General features: G+C 40.9%; 1 protein-coding gene across 2 annotated transcripts in view; it reads right to left on the bottom strand.

Moving 5' to 3' along the window:
- The window catches only part of FAM81A (family with sequence similarity 81 member A), a 75,885-nt gene that overhangs the window by 29,369 nt on the left and 22,261 nt on the right, over positions 1 to 24,255 (bottom strand). For both annotated transcript variants that reach the window (XM_072808828.1, XM_072808829.1), the window contains exon 4: positions 3,052 to 3,170. In XM_072808828.1, coding sequence (XP_072664929.1) covers positions 3,052 to 3,170 — 119 coding nt within the window. The remainder of the gene's footprint in view (positions 1 to 3,051; positions 3,171 to 24,255) is intronic.

Here is a 24,255-nt window from a genome sequence, read left to right as displayed (position 1 = left end):
CCTAGGTATATATATCCAAGAGAAATGAAAACATATGGCCACACAGAAACTTGTCTGTGAATGTTCGTACAGCTTATAAGAGCCAAAGATCTTTAATCTGCTAATGTCCAATTTCTCTATTTTCTCCTGTACACCTGGACTTGCTTACCTTGAGGGAACTTGTGCACCTGCCTCAGTATATGCAGCTATTTCTCCTCTAAGGCTCTGACACCATGAACACAGACCTCGTAGAGGAAATTGGAAGTGGCCTCTGAGCACTGGAAAATGAAGAAGGCAGGCCAAGTAATGGACCAACTGTTCCAGTAGAATAGGAAACCTGAACTCCCTTAGCTCTGCTTCAGGGGAAAGGGGAAACCCTATGAGGAAATCCTGTTCAGAGTGTGCCACTCTTAATGGGGTAAGGATGTCTCTCACCTCGATGGAGAATTATAGGGGAAGGAGCAGGCCTGTTTCCCATCAATGGCATCACCAATGAAACCATAAACACTAGAAAAATAAAACCTGAAATAAAAGAGCAGCCTTGTAATTTTTTTTAAAGATTGTATTTATTTATTTGACAGAGAGAGCACGAGCAGGGGGAGCAGCAGGCAGAGGGAGAGGGAGAAGCAGGCTCTTCATTAAGCAGGGAGCCCTCCATGTGGGGCTCAATCACAGGACCCTGGGATTATGACCTGAGCTGAAGGCAGACACCCAACCTACTGAGCCACCCAGGTGCCCCAGCAACCTAGTAATGTAATACTATCACTTAAAAAGTTCATACTCTTGGGGCACCTGGGTGGCTCAGTCACTTAAGCATCCAACTCTTGATTTCGGCTTAGGTCATGATCTCAGGGTTGTGAGATCAAGCCCTGTGTTGGACTCCACACTCAGTGGGGAGTCTGCTTAAGATTCTCTTTCCCTCTCCCTCTTCTCCTACCCCCACTCGCATGTTCTCTCTCTCTCTTAAAGTAAATAAGTAAATCTTTAAAAAAAAAAAAAAGTCTATACTCCTCCAATTCAATGCAAGAAAGCCAAAACTTTGCTAAATATTTTTTTCACCTAAGTTGATTTCAACAATCAGTCTCATTAGCATTCCAGGGGAAAGACACAAAACGAAGCAAAAATGGGGGGGGGGAGGGTTTGCTCACAACCAATGTTTGTGATTGTTTCAGAGTAAAGTACTTGTTACTGAGAAGGAACCTGGCTGGGTAGGGAAGTTAATAAGAAAATGCACAGGAGGGATGCCTGGGTGGCTCAGTGGTTTAGCGCCTGCCTTCAGCCCAGAGCATGATCCTGGAGTCCTGGGATCGAGTCCCATATCAGGCTCCCTGTGTGGAGCCTGCTTCTCCCTCTGCCTGTGTCTCTGCCTCTCTCTCTGTATCTCTCATGAATAAATAAATAAAATCTTTAAAAAAAAAAAAAAGAAAGAAAGAAAGAAAATGCACAGGAAAAATGCACAATACCTGGAAATATTTCAAGGTCATCTCTCCAGCTTCCTGAGGATAATTTCACGCTGCTGCCCTTGTGTAATAAGTGCTCTCTCATGCTATGAGCTCTTTACATGCCATGCCCTTTGCTAGGCATCATACATACTCTCCCCCACCAAATCTTCATCTGCAACTAAAGTATACAGGCAGATCTTCAAAGGTTTCCAAAAGTCTCTCCTCTGCCCTCTAGTCTGAAGCCCTTCTAACTCCTCACTCTTCTGAGAGGTATTACACAATGGGGTTGCTTTTAAGCCAACCACCACAAAAAGGATTTGAGTTTTTCAGTCCTGTTACAGTGATTTCCTAGATCATTAATTCACCCAAACAAACATTTATCGAGTATCTACTGTTTTCCAGATATTCTTCTATGCACACACATTACAAAGATAAAAGATAACATACTCAGCCCCAAGACGGTGAAGACAACAGAGAGGTTCGATAGAACGGAATAACAGGGGAGCTTAGGAGAGTGGGGTTACCAGGAAAGACTTCCTGGAGGAGGTGACATTTGAACTGAACTTGAAAAGCTGACTAGAAGTCAGGAAAAAAGGGAAGACGAAAGGCATGCTGAGTGTAAGAACAGCATGTGCAAAGATACAAATAGGAGAGCACGGCCCATTCAGGGAATAACAAGTCGCTGATCACTGTTGGAAGTTATAGCACCAGAGTTGAGAGAGATAAGGAGGTCAGTGGGGGAGAAGGGAGTGGTTCGTCACCTAGGGTCATACTAAAAAGACTGGAGTTGACCCAAATAAGAATAGAAAACCACACAAGAGTGGCAACTAGGCCTACATTTAATCCATGGAGCCCTCTGCTATGAGACTGATGTTCATCCACCAGATCCAAACACACATGCCTCGCACCCAAGGTCCTTCATGTGTTATCTGCACAAATATACCCCCAACACTACCTTCCTCTGCTCCATTGAGGCCTTGGACCATGTGGGTCCTGTACTTTTTTCCATCCAACCTCATTTTCACCTCAGTCTGATTCTAATTGCTTATTGGCTCCGCTGCTCCTGTGTAGACTTGTGCTTGACTCTTAACAGCAGCAGAGGGCAGAAGAGGCTCATAAATATTTTAGAGATAGTGCATTTCCAACAAGTTCTTGGGTGATTCCAAAGCTGCTGGTCCACAGAGCACACTTTAAGTAGTAAAGGGCTGGAACAGCGCCTTTCATACTATCTGAGATCAAAGATCTCTTTTCTAAATTTCTAATCTATCATAGACCAGTATTTTCAGAAAACAAAATAAAAATAAATTACAAGGAAATGAAAATTTTAAGAGACACACTTTGTATCACTGGAGTCAATGAACATAATACTTCCCTGCCAACTTACACAGGTCAGTTCCACTCTCCCAACACTTCCCTCCAAGAACACAACTCCAACTGTGGCAACATAAGAAATCATGGCATGCTCATAATCAGGTGTAACTTCTACCTTAGAGTTTACAGGCAAAGGAGGGGAATGTACTAGAAGGATGCAAAGAATCCGCTTTGGGGCTTTGTGAATATATACTTTGTGAAATGGAGTTGATGAAAAACAGCCTTTGATGCGTACAGTCCCATACATCCCACCACGTACCTTGCCACTCTTCCCCGAAGGTCTCCCAAACCAGAGAGCTGACGCATCTCCAAAGTCTTTAAGGCAGAATTAGTTCCATAGCTGATGTTGTCCCGGGCCCGGATCTGCTCCTGGAGTACCTGGGAAAAACAAACAAAAAAAAACCACCAAGGGGGTCATCTGAGAATTTACATGCTGCCACAAAAGCATTTTATACTTTTGGCAAAAATAAGAACATTTAACTCCATTCATAAGAGATTCCTTTTTAGGGGCACTTGGGTAGCTCAGTCAGTTAAGCATCTGCCTTCAGCTCAGGTCATGATCCTAGGGTTCTGGGATTGAGCCACACATTGGGCTCCCTGCTCAGTGGAGACCCTGCTTCTCCCCCTGCTTGTGCTCTCTTTCTGTCAGATAAACTAATTAAATTAAATTAAATTAAATTAAGAAAAAAAATTCTAAAAAAAAGATTCCTTTCTAAGAGTCACCTGATATACATGTGTACAGAGTACCAGGGGCTTAGAGACCTCAGAGACCTCACACAGACCCAGTCCCTTGACCTACCAGTAAAAACCCTGAGACTTGGATGTCACTTGGAGACCCCACTCCCACCGTCACCCTCCAACTACTGCTGCAGGACAGGGCAAAGCTCAGACTTGGACTAGCGCCCTGGACCTTTGCTATTGCAGGTCAGAGCTCTTTCTACCACTCCAGGCTGTTTTTTGATAGCCACTGCTTTAGGTGAACTTTCCTAAATCTATCAGGAAGCAATAAATCAAGAGCAAGCAGGGACGAGGATGGCCAGGAGTTGTCAAACAGGTCCAGATTCAGTTCTTCCTGCTGTGTGATCCTGGGCAAGTGTGTACAAAGTTCTCTTAGCTTCCTTAACCTCATCTGTTAATAGTAATGGTCACTGTACTTTTTTTTTTTTTTTAAGATTTGATTTATTTATTCATGAGAGACACACAGAGAGAGGCAGAGTAATAGACGGAGAAGTAGGCTCCCCATGGGGAGCCCGATGTGGGACTCGATCCCAGACTCAGGGATCACGACCTGAGCCAAAAGCAGATGCTCAACCGCTGAGCCACCCAGGCGTCCCGGTCACTGTACTTTTAAGGGAATTGTGAATGTTACACAAGGCAATGCATAGAAAGGACTTAACAATGCCTAGCATGCCGCAAAGACAGCAAATACCAATCTCCTTCTAGTACTGATCTGATAAGAGCATTCATGCTGGAATGGCAGCCAGAATGGTGTCCCTTAGAAAGGCATTCAGCGACAGCAGAACTGCTTGAAGATCGGGTGGCCCAACAGCAGCATGGCCTCATAGAGCATCCATCCTGGGAAATCTTCTATGGAATGATGGAGATGGAGATGGCGAGGACACCCCTGGTGTTTACTGAGCGCGTGCCAGACAGCAAGCCTGGGGCTGCACTGCACACTGCCATTCACCAAATCAAACCCACACTCTCGGGGCCCCTGTGTTATGGGCCGGGATTGGGATTGAGGGTCAAGCAGCCGATAGGATACACCCAAAGTCGCATGGATGGCAAGTGACTAGCCAGGACTGACCCAGCAGCCTGGCTCCAGAACGTATGCTGTAACCGCTCTGCTGTGCTGCCTGCCAAAAACAGGAAAGAGGTTGAACAGAAGCATGACAGACAGACGGACGGACTGGAGAACCTGAGGCCTAGGTCACAGGAGGCCACTCAAAAGCAAAAGGTTACATCGATGTTTCTTCTAGTTCCTCATTCTTTTGTACATGCCTTCTTTCTGTGCTCCTCTTCCCCACCTTCATTGTCCTTCACACTGCCCTCACCACCACCACCTTCCCTCCCCTTTGCAAAGACAAAGCTCTTGATTTCTTACATCCTTTCCCTTTCAACCATTTAAACATTTTCATCTTTTTGATTAATGTCAGCTTCATATTTTTGAATTTTTCTTGCTTCCTTTTTGGTTTTATTCACTTTTTGTAACTGTAAAAGATGAGCATTGAGCTCCTTTATTTATATTATGTCTTCTTTAATAATGAAGACTTTAGGTTTTGGGTTTTGTTTTTTTTTTCTTAAGATTTTATTTACTTATTCATGAGAGACACAGAAAGAGGCAGAGACACAAGCACAGGGAAAGCAAGTTCCCTGGGAGGAGCCTGATGTGGAAATTGATCCCAGGACCCCAGGATTACTGAAGCTGAAGGCAGATGCTCAACCACTGAACCACCCAGGTGTCCCTCCAGACTTTATTTAGAACAGTATTTGCTGTGTCCACAGGTTGGGGGTGAAGTGCTTTCCTTTTTACAGTTTTCAGCTTTGAATTCCTCATTGATCTAAGGATATTTAGTAACTAAGGATTAGAGTTGTGCTTTTTCATTTTCAAGCAATTAAGTTTTTTGGTCATTTTTCTTACTTATTTCTACTTTACTAGCTTAGGATCAAAAATATGGTCTGTGGAATAAGAAATTTTTTTAATGTATTAGAGTTTGATTTGTGGCACATATTTATTAAATGTTCCATGCAAAAAAACTATTCAAGGAACAAAAGGTTCAATATTGTCTGTTAGATTGAGTTTGCTGATTCCATGATTTACTTCTGGATCTTATTTATTTTTGTCTAGTAGATCTCTCCACCTCTGAAAGACATTTTATGAATTCTCCTCTTATAAAATATTTTCATCAAGTTCTTCTTAAATTTTTAACCCTTTTCATTTTACGTATTTAGCTGCCATTTTTTTCTGGCACATACGGATTTGTGATAAAAGTGGCCATCACCATTTCACAATAACCTTCTCTTTTGATTTAGCGGGGTTTTTTTTTTTAAGATTTATTTATTCATGAAAGACACAGAGAGAGGCAGAGACATAGGCAGAGGGAGAAGCAGGATCCTCGGGGGGAGTCTGATAGGGGACTCGATGCCAGGACCCCAGGATCATGCCCTGAGCCAAAGGCAGACACTCAACCACTGAGCCATCGAGGCGTCCCTGATTTAGTGCTTTTAATGTTGTTTCTTCTTACCTAATATTAACATTGTGACTACGCCTTGTAAATAATAAAGCAAACACTTGCTTGGTCTGTCTACCAGGCACTATTCTGCGTGCTATTGGTATGTTCACCCATTTAATCTTCACATTGTACCCTCTGAAGTAGGTACTATTATGATCTCCATTTCACAGGAGGTGAAATCTCTAAGATATTTAGTATCTTGCCCAAAGCCACAAGTAATAAGTAACTGGGCTGGGATTTGAACTAGGGACTCTAGTTCCACAGACTGTGCTGTCAATCATGGCACACCCTGTTTGTGTTTTCATTTGACCGTTCATCTCACCTTACGTATACAATTTATGTTGCTTATTTTCTCACTCCCTTTCCTTATTTAGACTGGTTTAATCAGGTTGCCATCCATTGTCCTCCCTCTTGCTATGAATGTTTCTGGACACTGCTATTCCATGAATGGCTTCCTTCCCTTCCCCATGTCCATAACCACACATGTCTACTCCAGGCTCTGTTCCTGCATGGCTCCCCCCTCTCCTCTGCACAAGGTGCTCAACAGACCTTGTGTCCACCCTCCTTTACCCTCCAACCTAGATGGCTTATAGGGAAGGATTTTACTTTTCTTTCCTCCTCCCAAGTAGGCTTTGCTAACTCCATACTTCTAGTTGGGCTATAATTAGAATTTTGCTTGTAAAATGTCTCTTCTATTTCAATAATTTTTTCTCCTTTTCTCAGTGCTCCTGTTGCCCAGTCCCAGGCACCCTTCAATATCCATTTACATGAAATAATATAGATCTTGTTTTATGGATCATTGACTACCTTTGTGCTTCTCCTTTTCATTCTCCCCTATCTTAGGGTCTTTCCCCAGATCAAGTGCTTAGATGAAGACTCTGAATCCCTGCCACGTTGATAATCCTCCTTTCCTCAATCCAAAGGGTAGGGACAAATCAAAAGGGTATGGAATTCTTGACTTGAAGGTCTTTCCTCCCAGTGAACTTTGAGGCTGACAAGTCTAATGCTTCTTGCTCTGTACGTTTCTTGGATCCTTATAACCTAGAAGCTTTTAAGATTTTGTCCTATTTTGGAGTTCAGTTTTATAAGAATGCACCTAACTGGATTTTTTTAATTTTTTATTTATTTTTTATTTTTTTATTTTTTTAAAGATTTTTTTTTTTTTTTTTTTTAAAGATTTTATTTATTTATTCATGATAGTCACACAGAGAGAGAGAGACAGAGAGGCAGAGACACAGGCAGAGGGAGAAGCAGGCTCCATGCAGGGAGCCCGACGTGGGATTCGATCCCGGGTCTCCAGGATCGTGCCCTGGGCCAAAGGCAGGCGCCAAACCGCTGCGCCACCCAGGGATCCCTAAAGATTTTTACTTATTCATTCATGAGAGAGAGAGAGAGGCAGAGACACAGGCAGAGAGAGAAGCAGGCTCCATGCAGGGAGCCCAACGTGGGACTCGATCCCGGGTCTCCAGGGTCACGCCCTGGGAGGAAGGTGGCGCTAAACCGCTGAGCCACCCGGGCTGCCCTGGATTTTTTTTTTTTTTAATTTTCAATTCTACCTGGAACTCAGTGAAATTTTCAATCTTAGACTCAGATTATTCTTCTATGTAGCTATTGTTTCTTCTCCCATCTGTTTCCTTGTCTGCTTCTGGAACTCCAATTATTCACACGCCCTAGATCTATCCCCCAAGTCTTCATCTTTCCCCACATGGTTTCTCTCGCTTTGTATTTGGCTCTGATGTTCCAGCATCTCTTCTACTTTGCCTTGTGGGCAACTAATTCATGAAAGAAATCATCCTGGCCTCGCGCTCATCTACTGACTTTTGGGTTTTGTTTTTGTTTTGTTTTGTTTTTTGTTGTTGTTGTTGTTTTTTTTTTTGAAGATTTTATGTATTTATTCATAGGAGACCCAGAGAGAGGCAGAGACAGAGGCAGAGGGAGAAGCAGGCTCCCTGCAGGGAGCCTGATGTGGGACTCAATCCCAGGACCTCAGGATCACGGCCTGAGTCAAAGGCAGACATACGACCATGGAGCCACCCAGATGCCCCTCATCTACTGACTTAAAAATTTAAGCTCAAGGGAGAAATTTTATGTTGTACCCAGATCACCTAAGTGTCCTGTCTTATTCAGTTGGGGCTGCGAGAACAAAATGCCACAGATTGGCTTCTGAACAAGAAACATCTATTTCTCGAAGTACTTAGGCTGGGAAGTCAGAGATCAGGTGCCAGCATGGCCTGTCCCAGGGGGGTCCTTTCCCTGGTTTGTAGATGGCTGTCTCCCTTCCTTCTCACTGTGTCCTCACATTGGAAAAACAAAGCAAATGAGCACATAAACAAATAAAAAGCAGAAATAGACCCATAAATAAAGAACAAACTGGTGGTTGCCACAGGGGAGGTGTGGGGGATGGGCAAAAAGGGATGAAGGGGAGTGGGAGATCTAGGCTTTCTGTTATGGAATGAGTACGTCATAAGAATAAAAGGCACAGCATTGGGAATACAGTCAACGATACTATAATAGCACTGCAGGTGACAGAGGGTAGCCACGCTTGCAGTGCACATAGCACAACGTACAGACTTGTGCACAGATGTACATAAATTGTTTTTGTGCTGCCTTTTCTCAACTATTCTTTTTTAAGTATGCAGACAACTGCACTTACATACATTTTTTTAGGATTTTCAAACTTCCTGACAAAAAAAAGCAGAAATTAGCAATGTGAAGCTTTTGTGCTTTCCTTATTGGAAACCTGGTTGGAGCCAGTATAGATGAGAGTAACAGTGACAGTAAAACGAATATTTCATTGAAAGGAATCTGGAACTGCTAGACCTATCTGTTATTTGCTATAGTTTCTAGCTTTTTCTGAATGAATGCACTCTATTAAGAAGAATGCAAACCAGCTACAATACCTGTGAATGACAAAACGTTAGTCATCTGAACACATTCTTGTAAGAAAACTTCAGATCTGACTAATCTGGTTCTGACACTCTCCCACTGATGAAAAAGTGCTGGTGTTCTCTTTTCATAGGAAGTAACACTTATTTGTTATAGTTTATAGAAAGTAGTACACATTTTTTATATGTAATGCTTCAAACCTTTGTTTATTATAAGGCCTAAGACCAGGGATTCTTAAGCATCTTTAAGGAGCATAAGAATCCCCAGGTGGTTTGTTAAATACACAAATCCCTGGGCCCCACCCCCCACAGAGCCAAAGCTAGGGTATAGGTACAGAAGGGCAGAAGTTCAAGGCCCACAGACTCCTGGAGGAACATTGCATCAGGTGCTGTAAAAATGGTAAAGACTATAACCAATCTTATTTCATCTTGGTTGTGTCTCAGTCAAGAAATCACAAAGCAAATAAAATGAACAGCAACACACAAAAGAGGTACTAAAAATAATTAAACCCAACATAGTTTTTAAAAGGTTTGATCTTGGGTGCCTGGGTGGCTCAGTCAGTTGAGCATCTGCCCTGGACTCATGTCTTGGTCCCCTGGGTCCTGGGATGGAGCCTCCCATAGGGCTCCCTGCTCTGTGGGGAGCCAGCTTCTCCCTCTCCCTCTGCCTGTCACTCCCCTTGCTTGTGCTCTCTCTCTCACTCTCTGTCAAATGAATAAAATCTTTAAAATAAATAAATGGTTAAATCTTTCTAGCAAGCAAAGAAACAAAAGTCATGCCATAATAATGCACCACTGTGGTGTGTTGACAATGGGGAATGCTGTGCAAGTGTGGGGACAGGAAGTATATGGGAATGCTGTGCTTTCTGCTCAATTTTGCTGTGATCTTAAACTTACTCTACTAAAGTTTACTGAAAATTAAAAATTAAAAAATCATACCATTTTCATTTACTAAAAAAGCAAATATTTTTAATGTATAATACTAAAATGTATGTCGAAATTAAAAATGCACAGCTGGCCCTTCCTGATACATCTTTCTGGGACATGATCCATCAAAATATATTCATAATGTTCATAACCTTTGATCCAGTAACTCAAGCTCTTGAAATTAATCCTAAGGGAAATAATAACAAAAATGACAAAAATGTATACCCAAAAATATCTTCCTAGTAAGATATACCAAGTATTTTCCAAGGTAGCTGTACATTATTATGCAACCAATGAGAAGTTCATGGAGAGCTTTTTAAAATAAGAGAAATATGGGACACCTGGTGGTTCAGTGGTTGAGCGTCTGCCTTTGGCTCAGGGCATGATCCCACATCTGGGGATCGAGTCCCACATCAGGGTCCCTGCAAAGAGCCTGCTTCTCCCTCTGTTTATGCCTCTTCCTCTCTCTCTGTGTCTCCCGTGAATAAATAAATAAAATATTTTTTAAAAAAAGAGAGAAAATGTGTACAATTTAATATCATGCAAAAAGAAAGGGTAAAAATAAATATTCAGCATGATTCCAGCTATGTATAAGATACACATAAATACTAGAATATTAACATTTTGTTACTCTCTAGAGTGGGATTATGTTTGCTTTCTCTTTTTGTATATTTTCCACAAAGGCCTTATTTTTATAACCAGGAAATAGTGTGTGTGTTTTAATGCTTACAAATAAGAAAAGTCTATTGAACTTTCAAAATTCTTAAGCAGATGAATAAGATATTGTATTAGAAGTGCTTTCTTTGAATAATACAGAAAAGAATTACATCAACACTTAATGCAATATTCATGTTACTGAAAAGTTACATGAAAACAAAAGGTATTAGAGAATTCTATGGTGAAGCCTTGGAAAAACAAACCCTCTATACAGTCAGTGATGTTCCCTAATTTGTCATTTGAAACAATGTATCAAAGTGATGTGCTTACTGTAAAAAGGTTACATCCCTACTCTATCACTGACACTCCATTATTGTCAATTCCACAAACTATTTTCTGCATGCCCACCATGTGCTATGCCCCAGGCCTGCCTTCTTTTTCTTTTTCTTTTCTTTTTTTTTTTTTAGATTTTATTTATTTATTCATGAGAGACACAGAGAGAGAGAGAGGCAGAGACATAGGCAGAGGGAGAAGCAGGCACCCTGTGGGGAGCCTGATGCAGGACTCCATCCCAGGACCCTGGGATAATGACCTGAGCCAAAGGCAGACACTCAACCACTGAGCCACCCAGGTGTCCCCCAGGCCTGCCTTCAAAGAGGAAACTCGGCTGCGGCAGCAAAGACTACAGAGTGGTAAGTAAGTCCATGGCCTAAAACCATTCAATAATGTTTCACAGAGCACAGACACTTGGAAAAAGTGATATCCCTAGTCTTCATTTATTTTTTTCTAAGATAGGCCTATCTTTACAAAATCTCCCTTCCCAAGGACAGTAGTAAACGGCGCTCCCGTAGAAGCCCCACAGCACTACATCATGCTGTGTACAGAAAGGTGATGTGGACCCATGCCTCCCCACCCACAACCTCGCCTACCCAGACAAGCTAGTATTACCTAGGAATGACCAGAAAAGAAACAGCTCTGCTTGTTTCTCCTTCTCTAACTCTTCCCAGATTTGCGAGGACTTGGAAAAGAAAGTGTAACTCTGGTATCACCTGGAGAAAGGCCCAACTACAATGGAGCAGGGCCTCATAAGGTAGTATTTCCCTATATGGCTTTTTCATCTTCACAGTAGGTCTTAAAACTTCCCAGAGTTCCAGCCTTATATCAAACTGCCTTCTTGGCATTTCCATATGGACATTCAAGGGGTCCCTAAAATTTGTCAAGTCCTCAACGAAGTGTCTGCCTCCAATGTGCCAGATGTCCTGCCCAACCTACTTCCAAAACAGACCCAGAACCCATCCACTTCTCCCCATGTCCACCGTGACTTCCCTTATCCTAATCACCTTTGCCCCTGTATTGCCATGGCAGCCCCAACCCATCTCCCTGCTTCCATTCTTGCTCCCCTACAACCCATGTAGTAGCCAGGGTGATCTTTTTGAAACACAAATCAGTCTGTAAGCAACAGGAGGGCAAGGGTTTTTATCTGTTTCATTCACTAATGTATTCCCAGCACCAAGGTTTGAATTAAGTTCCTCTGCTTAAAATTAAATAATGCTTCCCATTTCCAAACTCCAAACTTCCCATCATAACTTTCAAGGCTTAAAGATCAGGTCCTATTCCCACACATCCCACCCACTTGCCCCACTCATTCCATGACTCTCTAATCCCATTGGTTCTTTTTCTGCTCCTCAAATATGCCAAGCTCCTTTCTGTTTATAGCCTTGGAACCTGCAGCTTCCTCTCTCTGGAATGTTCTCTGCCCTGTGTGTCTCCCCCAATACACACACCACCACCGTGGCTTGGCTGGCCCCTTCTGTCACTCAAGTCTCAGTTCACATGTTACCTAACCCACTCCCTTCCTGAAATAGCCCCACAATCACGTTCCTTCATCCTATCTTACCAGAGCACAGGACTGAGGCTGAAATTATCTTGGTTACTTAGTGTTTACTGGCTATAAACCCTACTAGACCATGCAGCAGGCCTAAGAGCAGGGGCCTTGCATGTCTGGGTCCCTACGGTAGCCCGGGTGCTGCTAACAATGCCTGGGTCCCAAAAGAGATCAATGAACTTAGCTCCATGTTCTAGGACTTGGTCTTCCATATTCAAGTCTCAGAGATTATATTTAGCCAGGCCCCAGACAGAGGTGATCAGGTCCTCAAAGGTGGACTTGGACAAGCTAAAATATATTAGAGACAAGGGCAGACAACAGAACACCAATTTATTAATTCACACTGAAAAACCTCTATCAACAGAACTGAACAAATACTCAAATTGCATTCAATTCACTGTCTTCTCTCCCTAGAGTCAAGGCATGACAAGCCACATCTAGTGGGTAGACTTAACACAAAATGAATTTTGATAATGTGATGGTTAATTATATGTCAACGTGAGCAGGCCGTGGGATGCCCAGATAACTGGTTAAACATTATTTCTGGGTGTGTTTGTGAGGGTATTTCCAGAAGTAATTAGCACTTGAACTAGTACATGTCCTTCCCAAAGCGGGTAGTTATCATTCAATCCTTTGAGAGCCATGGTGGAAAGAAAGGGGGAAGGTGGCATTCCCATTCTTCCTGAGCTGGGACATCCATATTCTCCTGCCTTCAGCACTTCTGGTGCTCAGGTCTTCAGATATGGAGTAAAGTCTACACTATCAGCTTTCTGGATCCTAGGCCTGAGGGCTATACCACTGGCTTTCCTGGGTTTCCAGCTTGCAGATGGCATATGAAAGGACGCCTCAGTCTCCATAATCATGTGAGCCAATACCTTATAAGTAATAAATAAATAACCTATTGGTTCTGTTCTCTGGAGTATCCTGACTAATAGAGATGATAATCACCAAAGTCCCTCTGCTGATAAACCTGTTCCAATGGGACAAGATCACAGCTGCAGGCTGAAATTCCCTGGTTAGGTAAAATATATGAAGTCTGGCCACCTAGACTCTCTCTGCTGACAGTGCTAGATGCACACTGAACCAAGTTCCCATATGTTTATCGAACTGTACATTAACTTGATTGTCCACACCTCTGCTGTGACATGCTAGTAAGACCCAACTCCGCATTACCACTTGAGTTCAGAAAACTCTCCAGTAGTGGCCCATTTGCAAATTATTAAGCTAGCAATATGTACAATCAAGTTAATAGGTGAAGGATTGAGACAGTTTCCCATAACCTAACTAGGTCGAAGCCACCCCAAGCCTGAGAGACATTATGAAGCCTGAGCACGTGAAAACCAGGAGCAGATCTGCCAATTCCAACCAGCAAGGTAGCAAACTCCACTGCCTGGCTCCCCAAAGTCTAAAGACACAGGGAAAACCCTCAGGGGACATGGGGGTCTCAACCCCTTGCCAAGTCATCAAAGTGTCATGGAAGGGGAAGCTTACCACCAACAAAAGAACCATGGACTGATTATCAGGAGTTGGCGTCCAGGGATTGATAAAAGCTTAAAGACAGTACAGATAATCTAGACATGTATAATTCATAGTTGACCACATTACCTCTTCTAAATTTATAATGATGACAATTATTTGTGGAATGTTTCCGAGGAATAAATAATTGATAACATACTCCACATCATTAGGCAAACTGCCAAAGGAGACAGTGGGTGGAGATGCATTAAAAACAATAGATTCTTTCATTCAACATTTATCAAGCACCTACTGTGTACTAGCACACAAGAGTCATCTGTTTTGACACTGGAATCTGCTGGGCAGATAATCAGAGTTTTGGAAGGGCCATGGTCCTCAGGGCATTTGATTATAAAACATTTTTTGAGTTCCTACTATGTGCTAGACAGTGTGGTAGGTGCTAAAAATAGAAAAATTAAGATTCAGTTCTGGCTCTTAAGGATCACATAGGCTAGTGGTCAGACAATATATTTTACTTTTCTTCCTGTGTACTATGGTCAGAGCCACATGACAGAGAATCATAAAGACTTATCAAGGGATGCCCAGGTGGCTCAGTGGTTGAGTATCTGCCTTCGGCACAGGGCGTTGATCCCAGGGCCCCAGGATCAAGTCTCATATTGAGTCCCACATCAGGCTCCCTGCAGGGACCCTGTTTCTCCCTCTGCCTATGTCTCTCTGTATCTCTCTCTCTCTCTCTCTCTCTCTCTATATATATATATATATATATATATATATATATATATATATATATATATTTCATGAATAAATAAATAAAACTCTTTAAAAAAAAGATTTATCAAGGTAAATTTGCCAAATTATAGTATTAACATACCTTAATTCAAATAGTTCTATTAGGAGCCAAGAGTGAACTTTACATCTTGATATGGCTACAGCTTTAGTTTGATGATACAAAATCATCTACGGGGACAGATTTTAACAAAACAAATACCCAATAAAAATTTATTTATTGAACTGAAAAACAAATGTAAACCAGCAATAAGAATAATTTTAAACAGGCAGTTCACTAAAGAAATTCATTAAGAATCTAAAGACAAGGGGCACCAGGGTGGCTCAGTGGGTGAGTATCTGCCTTTGGCTCAGGGTGTGATCCCAGGGTCTTGGGATGGAGTCCCACATCGGGCTCCCTGCAGGGAGCCTGCTTCTCCCTCTGCCTGTGTCTCTGCCTCTCTCTGTGTCTATCATGAATAAATAAATAAAACATTTTTTTAAAAAAAAGAATCTAAAGACAAGAGGGCACCTGGGTGGCCCAGTCAGTTAAACGTCTGAATCTTGATTTCAGCGCAGGTTATGATCTCACAGTCCTGGGATCCAGCCCTGCACTGGGCATCACACTTAGTAGGGAGTCTGCCTGAGATTCTCTCTCTCCCTCTCCCTCTGCTCCTCCTCCTCATGCTCTCTCTCTCTCTCAAACAAATAAATCTTAAAAAAAAAAAAAAAAGAGTTCAAAGACAAGGGGCACATGGCTGGCTTAGTTGGCAAAGCATGAGACTCTTGATCTTGGGGTCGTGAGTTCAAGCCCCACATTAGGCATAGAGCCTACTTAAAAAAAAAAAGAATCTACAGACAAAAATACATCTCTCACATCATTTAAATACAGTTTGAATATCTTCACACCTCTTTTCTTTAAATATGCAAATATTGCCTTTGCATAATACCCACATCCCAATTTTATACTACTTATAAATAAAGACTTCCTTTTAGTACTTTTAAAATTTTAATCTACACCATGATTTTACTTTAACAAATTCTGGCTACAATGTGGCAATTCTGATATGTCATCAAGCATCCTAATTTTAGTTATGTGTGGGTAAACATACTTAGGCTCATAATATATGTAAAGCCATATAATTAGTGTTTCATACTGGAATCTATTAAATTTCCAAATTTCCTTCTGTTACTTTATAATGATATATAGTTATTACCAGTTATAAAAAGTAAATGCTCATACGTGCAAAGTATGTTTTTATCAGAATCAGATTTTACTGTTTTTCCTCTCTATAACCGAAATCGTTTCATTTGCAAAACCACAAATCCAAAAATATATGTAAATGGAAAAGAGTGCTGTCTGATTCAGGCAAGAATAATCATTCCATACAACGTGTTTCAGATGGAAAAACAGCAGAATTGAAATTACTTTAAAACTCACTACATAATAAATTGCCCAAAAATCACATTTTAAAAACACACCTTAAGAAAAAGAATTAGCGGGCAGCCCCGGTGGCGCAGCGGTTTAGCGCCGCCTGCAGCCCAGGGTGTGATCCTGGAGACCCGGGATCGAGTCCCACATCAGGCTCGCTGCATGGAGCCTGCTTTCCCTCTGCCTGTGTCTCTGCCTCTCTCTCTCTCTCTCTCTGTGTGTGTCTCTATGAATAAATAAATAAAATCTTTAAAAAAAAAGAAAAGAAAAAGAATTAGCAAAAACCAACATGACTGATGACTGGATTCGCACGAATGTTTGCTAATAACTGTAATGAAGCAGTTTAATGACCTTGCATCAAAGGAATGAAGAGGCAGGAGAGAACTCAGTGAGAATTAAAGCCAGAATTCCCTATTTTCATGAAGAAATTCTTCCTGAAGGGGCAGAAATACTGAGAAAGCAAAGAATAGTTGATAACCATTCATGATCATGATTGAGAGTTGGCTATATAAGATGAGATTTCTAGAAGAGCTTCCAAGAAGCAAAGTAGAAAAGAAAAGGAAAACATTTTTAGATTTTAACAATCTGGGTTTAGTCTTAGCACTGCCACTTACTGCTCTTGAGATCTCAGACAAGTCCCTTCACTTCCCTGGGCTTTGGATGCCTCATCTGAGAAGGTTGCAGTCTGTACAGATGACCTTAGGGTTTCTTCTTCTCTTTCTGCTACCAGCAAATCGGCAACTGGCTTCACTATGAATTGGGCATTTATTCACTTAATAAGCATTCATGGCATTTTGCTTCAAACGCTGTGCTGGACAATGCATAGATGAGACGGACAAGGTTTCTTTCTTTTTGAGGAGTTCACAATCTATTGGGGGAAACTGACTTGTAAAGAAATAATGCCAGTCCTATTCATTAGATGCTGTGGTAACAGTGGCAAGTGCTGGGTGCACAGGATACCTTCAGGGAAAGGGAATTGGAAGCAAAGGAGGAGCTGGCAGGGAGGTCTTCCTAAATTAAAAAAACTATTAAATAGCATTGTGGGCTCCACTGAGCTTGGAAATGATATGTTTTAAAATGGTTCTGATCATTGGATTAGTACATAGCAGCTACCGAAGAGGAAATTATTCCCTGGATCTCACAGTTGCAGCCAAGACACTATTACTTTTTATGATGACAGCAAAAATTAAGTCCAGGGTTTTCTTGTTTTCCCTTTTTAAAAAAATTTTTTAAATTTTACTTATTATTTTAAGTAAGCTCTACGCCCAACATGGGGCTTAAACTCATGACCATGAGATCAAAAGTCACATGCTCCACCGACTGACCCAGCCAGATGCCCCAAGTCCAGAATTTTCTAAGGACACGGTTACATTCTATGCTTTTACCTGAGAACAGTACTGCCAGAATAGGTTGGCTCCAGTTTACAGTCTGTCCTCCACCCACATGAGCAGAGGGAGCCTAGCTGAGTACCTCCAGGGAAATGCTGGGCATGGAAAGAAAGAAAAGGTCACACTATTTTCTAGCATGAAACAGAAGGATGTTTGTTATTTTTTTATGAAACACTTCTTTGCCATTGGTTAAAGGGATGGGAATGTGAGAATCATGATTTATCCCCAACAGCTTTGATTTTATCCATCTTCTTCTCTAGATTTGGGTACAGCAGGGATATCAGCCCCTTAATATATCTCTGCCTCTTTCCAAAATTGAAATCATTAAATTGGGGTTCCTCAGTTTGGTAAAGGTGCCAACTTGGGGTTGGCAAGTTATTCACCCTCTGCGATACTTCAGCACACAAAAAGGAAATTGGAAAGATCATTCTAAATACCAATACCACCTTTCAAAAACATGTATAGTATCTATAGCAATCTTTTAAACTTCCTATGCCCTTCTGATATCATTTGAGTTCTCTGGTTACAGGCAATGGAAAACTGTCTTTGGGGGAAAAAAATGGGATTTAGTGAAAGGATTAGGGAAGAGAGGCACACAACCAACAGGAAAGCTGGGGATCCAGACTGAAAAGGACATAAAGGATGCTTCCTAGAGTCTAGGCAGCAGGAACACTGGCCAGTGTCCGCAGGCACAGCTGCTGCAGGGAAGATGCTCCAAGCATTTCCACTCTTTGGATCAGTCTGCTCAGGTTTCAAGTTCCAGGGAATGAGAGTCTCAATTCTCTGGCCTAATTTATGGGTTCCAATTCTCTCTAGCTAAAAAGGTGATACAGCACCTGAGGAACAGCCATCCAATCTGTAACCAATGGAAGAAAGGTAAACACCAAAAGGAAATCAAGTTTCTTTTTTTTTTTTTAATATTTTATTTATTTATTCATGAGAGACAGAGAGAAGGCAAAGACATAGGCAGAGGGAGAAGCAGGCTCCCCATAGGGAGTCTGATGTGGAACTCGATCCTGGAACTCCGGGATCATACCCTGGGCCACCCAGGCATCCCGGAAATCAAGTTTCTAACCAAAAGAAGTTGGAGGGGTGCCTAGGTGGCTCAGTCGGTTAAAGGCCTGACTCTTAGCTTCAGCTGAGGTCATGATCTCATGGTCATGAGATGAAGCACCATGATGGGCTCCATGCCAATTGTGGAACCTGCTTAAGATTTTCTCTTTCCCTCTCCTTCTGTCCCTCCCCCCTTCTCTCCCCTTCTAAAAAAAAAAAGAAAGAAATTGGAGTGGATGTCCTCAGACACCAAAACAACAAAGATTCACTACATCTCCTGAATAACAAACATATAATCCTTTTCTTTAAACAACGTAAGAAGTACAGACATTTTAGAACCCTGAAGACCAATGTATTTTAACTAGGGTACAATTACAAGTGAAGCCCTGTTCTTGGTAAAGGTACGTGAGAATCTCAATGAACAGTGAAAGCTGGTAACCCCATGTGGTTCATCAGGACCTCATTTAGGTATAAACTAAGTGAGAATTATCACAAAAGTAAATTAACTATGCACACAGTAGCCATGAAAGTGTTGGGATAGCTATATTAATATCAGATAAAATCAGGGGGATCCTGTGTGGCTCAGCGGTTTAGCGCCGCCTTCTGCCCAGGGCCTGACCTGGAGACCCGGGATCGAGTCCCACGTTGGGCTCCCTGCGTGGAGCCTGCTTCTCCCTCTGCCAAATCGGAATAAATAAATAAAATCTTAAAAAAAATCAGATAAAATCAAATTTAAGATAAGAAATATTAGAAAGAGACAACTTATTTTTTAAGATTTTATATATTTATTTGAAAGAGAGAGAGAGAACACTAGCAGGGGGAGCAGCAGAGGAGAGGGAGAAGCAGATTCCCCACTGAGCTCACACAGGGCTCAATCCCAGGGCTCTAGGATCATGACCTGAGCCAAAGGCAGACACTTAACTGACTGAGCCACCCAGGTGCCCGGAAAGAGACACATTTTATAATGATTAAGAGGTCAGTATGTCATTATGAATGTATATGCACCAAATAAAAGAACCCCAAAACACTTGAAGCAAAAACGAACAGAATTGAAAGGAAAAAAAGATAATTCAACAGTAAGAGTCAGAGACTTAAATAATTGATAGAACAAAAGTTTCAATAAATTTAAAGAGATCAAAAATATAAAAAGTATGTTCTCAGCCCTCATGGAATTAAACTAGAGCTCCACAAAAGAAATAAATTTTGATAAATCCCAAACTTCTGGAAATTAAACAACACACTTATAAATAACACATAAACCAAACAGGAGGAAATTTAAAATATTTTCAACTAAATAAAAACTCAAACACAACATACCAAAATTCATGGGAAGCAGCTAAAGCAGTGCTTAGAGAACACTATATGACTTTAAACACCATTATCAGAAAAGACTAAAAATCTCAAACCAATTACCTAAGTTTCAACCTTAAGAAACTAGAAAAATAAAAGCAAACTAAATAAAAACAAGTAGGAAAAAAAAAAGAAATCATATGGAGTTGAAACCAGTGAACTAGAAAACAGGAAAGCAATAGAAAAAGATGAATAAAACCAGGAGTTGGTTCTCTGCAATGATTAACAACTCAGTGTGGTGAAGATAGCAATTCTCCCCAAATTCATCTATACATTCAAAGCAATTTCTGTCAAAATTTCAGTAGGCCTGCAACTAAGAGATTTACTTTCATCAGTTTGTATCACATAATTCTTCCATGCTTAAATTTTTTCATAATTAATATAATTATATAATTACCAAAAAAATTTCAGTTGGCTTTTCTACAGAAAACGATAAGCTGATCCTAAAATTTGTATGAAAATGCAAACGACCTAGAAAAGGCAAAACAATTTTGAAAAGGAAAACAAAATTGGAGGACTTAAGAGTACCTGATTTAAAAATGTACTGTTAAGCTAGAAATTAAGGCAATGGTATAGGAAAACCATGCAGATCAATAGAATCCAGAAAGAAACCATTATATTTTATGGTCAGTTGATTTTTGACAAAGGGACAACTGAGAAGATTTTCCTTGAGTGCTCATACAGGCGAAAAAATAACTTAGACCTTTATTTCACTTTTTATAGGAAGATAAAATAGATCTATAGACCTAAATATAAGAACTAAAACTAAAACTTTACTGTTTTAGGAACACATAGGAAAAAATCTTTGTGACATGGGTTAATCAAATAGCTCTTAAGACACAATACTAAAAGTACAAACCATAAAAGGAAAAACTGGTAAGCTGAACTTCATTAAAATGAAAAAAAAATGTTGTACTTCAAAAGATACCATTAGGGAAATGAAAATATAAGCCACAGAAAGGGAGAAAATATTTGCAAATCACATAGATGACATGGGATTTGTATCTAGCCTATCTTAAGAACTTTTACAAATCAGTAATAAGACAAACAACCCAATTGAAAATAGGTTCTGGTATATGCTACATTAAGCTAAGTGAATAATCCAGACACTAAAGGACAAATATTGTATAGCATACCTAGGATAGGTGAATTCAGAGACAAAGTAAAGTAGAGGTTATCAGGAGCTGAGAGAGGTGTGGAATGGGGAATTATTGTTTAATGCAAACACTTTCTGTTTGGGATGATTAAAAAGTTTTGGAAGTGGCAAATGGTGTTGGTTGCATACAACACAGTGAACATACTCAATGTCACTGAATTGTATACTTAGCGGCTAAAATGGTAAATATCTTGCCATAATTTAAAAACTAATTTTTAAAAAATGGGCAGAAGACATAAGTAGACATTTCACCAAAGCAGACATACAAATGACCAATGAGCACATGAAAAGGTGCTCAGCATCATTAGTCATCAGGGAAATGCAAATTAAACTACAGTGAAATACGACTACACATCCACTGTAACGACTATAATCAAAGAGAGAGATAATACCAAGTGTTGACAAGGATGTGGAGAAACAAGAAATCTCACACACTGCTGATGAAATTGTAGAATCTGTATAGCCACTTTGGAAAATTATTTGGCTATGTCTTAAAAAGTTAAACATAAGCTACTTTAAGACCCAGCAATTCCACTCCTAGTAATTTACCCAAGAGAAATGAAAACATGTCCACACAGGCTTGTACACAAGTTTCATAGCAGCTTTACTCATAATAGCTAAAGCCTGGAGACAATCCAAATGCCCATCAATAAATGAACAGATAAGCAAGATGAGGTATACCAAACAATAGGATACTACTCAAAAACAAAAGGAAATGAACTACAGGTATACCTTGCTTTATTGTGTTTTGCTTTATGGAGCTTCCCAGATACTGCATTTTCTACAAATTGAAGGTCTATGGCAACCCTGCACTAAGCAGGTCTGCCGCTGCCATTTTGCTAACAGCATTTGTTCACTTCATGTTTCTATGTCGCATTTGGGTAATCCTCACAATATTTCAAACTGTATTATTATTATTATTATTATTATTATTATATTTGTTCTGGAGATCTGTGATCAGTGACCTTTGATGTTACTGCCATGCTTGTTTTGGCACACCACAAACTGCACCCATATAAGACAGTGAATTTAATAAATGTGCATATATTCTGACTGCTTCACCTACTAGCCATTCCTCCATCTTTCTCCCTGTCCTTGGGACACAATATTGAAATCAGGCCAACGAATAACCCTGAAATGGCCTCTAAATGTTCAAGGGAAAGGAAGAGTTGCACATCTTTCACTTTTTAATTTTTTTTAAATTTATTTATTTGAGAGAGAGAGAGCGTGCGTGCACATGAGTGGGAGGGGCAGAGGGAGAGGGAGAGGGAGAGAGGATCTCAAGCAGACTCCATGCTGAGTTCAGAGCCTGACATGGGGCTTGATCCCACAACCCTGAGATCATGACCTGAGGCAAAACCAAGAGTCGGACACTTAACTGAATGTGCCACCCAGGCACCCCAAATATCTCTCACTTTATTTATTTTTTTAAGATTTTATTTATTTATTCATGACAGACACACAGAGAGAAAGAGAGAGAGAGAGGCAGAGACACAGGCAGAGGGAGAAGCAGGCTCCATGCAGGGAGCCTGATGTGGGACTCAATCCCGGGTCTCCAGGATTAGGCCCTGGGCTGAAGGCGGCGCTAAACTGCTGAGCCACCAGGGCTGCCCTCTATCTCTCACTTTAAATCAAAAGCTAGAAATGATAAAGCTTAATGAGAAAGGCATGTTCGGAGCCAAGATGGACTAAAGGCTAGGTCTCTTGTGTCGAAGAGTTAACCAAGTTGTGAACATAAAGGAAAAGTTTTTGAAGGAAATTATAAGTGCTGCTCCAGTGAACACACAAATGATAAGAAAGCCAAACAGACTTGTTGCTGATCCAGAGAAAGCTTTAGTAATCTGGACAGAAGATCAAAACAGCTACAGCATTCCCATAAGCCAAAGAAAGCCGAATTCAGAGCAAGGCCCTGACTCTCTTTAATTCTATGAAAGCTGAGAGGTGAGGAAGCTGCAGAAGAAAAATCTGAAGCTAGCAGAGATTGGTTCATGAGGTTTAAGGAAGAAAGCCATCTTCATAATATAAAAGTGCAACATGAAGCAGCATGTGCTGATGTAGAGGCTGCAGCAAGTTATCTAGAAGATCTATGTAACATAACAAATGAAGGTGGCTACACTAAACAACAGATTTCCAATGTAGATGGAACAGCCTTATATTGGAAGAAGACGCCATCTAGGACTTTCATAGCTGGACAGGAGAAGTCAATGCCTGGCTTCAAATCTTCAGTGGACAGGCTGACTGTCTTGTTAGGGGCTAATGCAGCTGGTGACTTGAAGTTGAAGCCAATGCTCACTTACCATGATGAAAATCCTGGGGCCCTTAAGAATTATAAGCCTACTCTTCCTGTGCTGTCCGTTAGTGGAACAAAGCCTGGATGACAGCACATCTGTTTACAACATGGTTTACTGAATATTTTGAACCCACTGTTAAGATCTGCTGCTCAGAAAAAAAAGATTCCTTTCAAAATATCACTGCTCACTGACAGCATACCTGGTCACTCAAGAACTCTGACGGGGAGGTACAATGAGATAAATGTTGTTTTCATGCCTGCTCACCACCACATCCATTCTGCAGCCATGGATCAAGGAGTACTTTCAAGTCTTTCAAGTTTCAAGTCTTACTATCTAAGGAGTACATTTCACAAGGCTACAGCTACCAGGGATCAGGATTCCTTCTGGAAATCCCCCTGGAAAGGATTCACCATTCTACATGCTGTAAAGAACATTCATGATTCATGGGAAGAAGTCAAAATATCAACATTAGCAGGAACTTGAAAGAAGTTGATTATAACCCTAATGGGTGACTTTGAGGGGTTCAAGACCTCAGGGAAGGAAGTAACCGCAGATGTGGTGGAAATAGCAAGAGAACTGGAATTAGAAGTGGAGCATGCAGATGGGACTGAATTGCTGTAATCTCATGATAAAACATGAAGAGCTGCTTCTTATGGATGAGCAAAGAAAGTGGTTTCTTGAAATGCGGTCTACTCCTAGTAAAGATGCTGTGAAGACTATTGAAATGACAACAAAAAATTCAGAATAGGTAGTTGATAAGACTTTTGAAAGAAGTTCTACTATGGGTAAAATAGTATCAACACCATCGTATGCTATGGAGAAATTGTTCACAAAACAAGAACCAATTAATGGAGCAAACTTTTATTGATTGATTGATTGATCTTATTGTCTTATTTTTAAGAAATTGCCCCAGTTGCCCCAACTTCACCAACCACCACCCTGACCAGTCAGCAGCCATCAACATA

This window comes from Canis lupus, chromosome 32, assembly GCF_048164855.1.
Source record: "Canis lupus baileyi chromosome 32, mCanLup2.hap1, whole genome shotgun sequence".
Classification (NCBI taxonomy): domain Eukaryota; kingdom Metazoa; phylum Chordata; class Mammalia; order Carnivora; family Canidae; genus Canis; species Canis lupus.
This window is presented reverse-complemented; position numbering and strand designations above follow the sequence as displayed.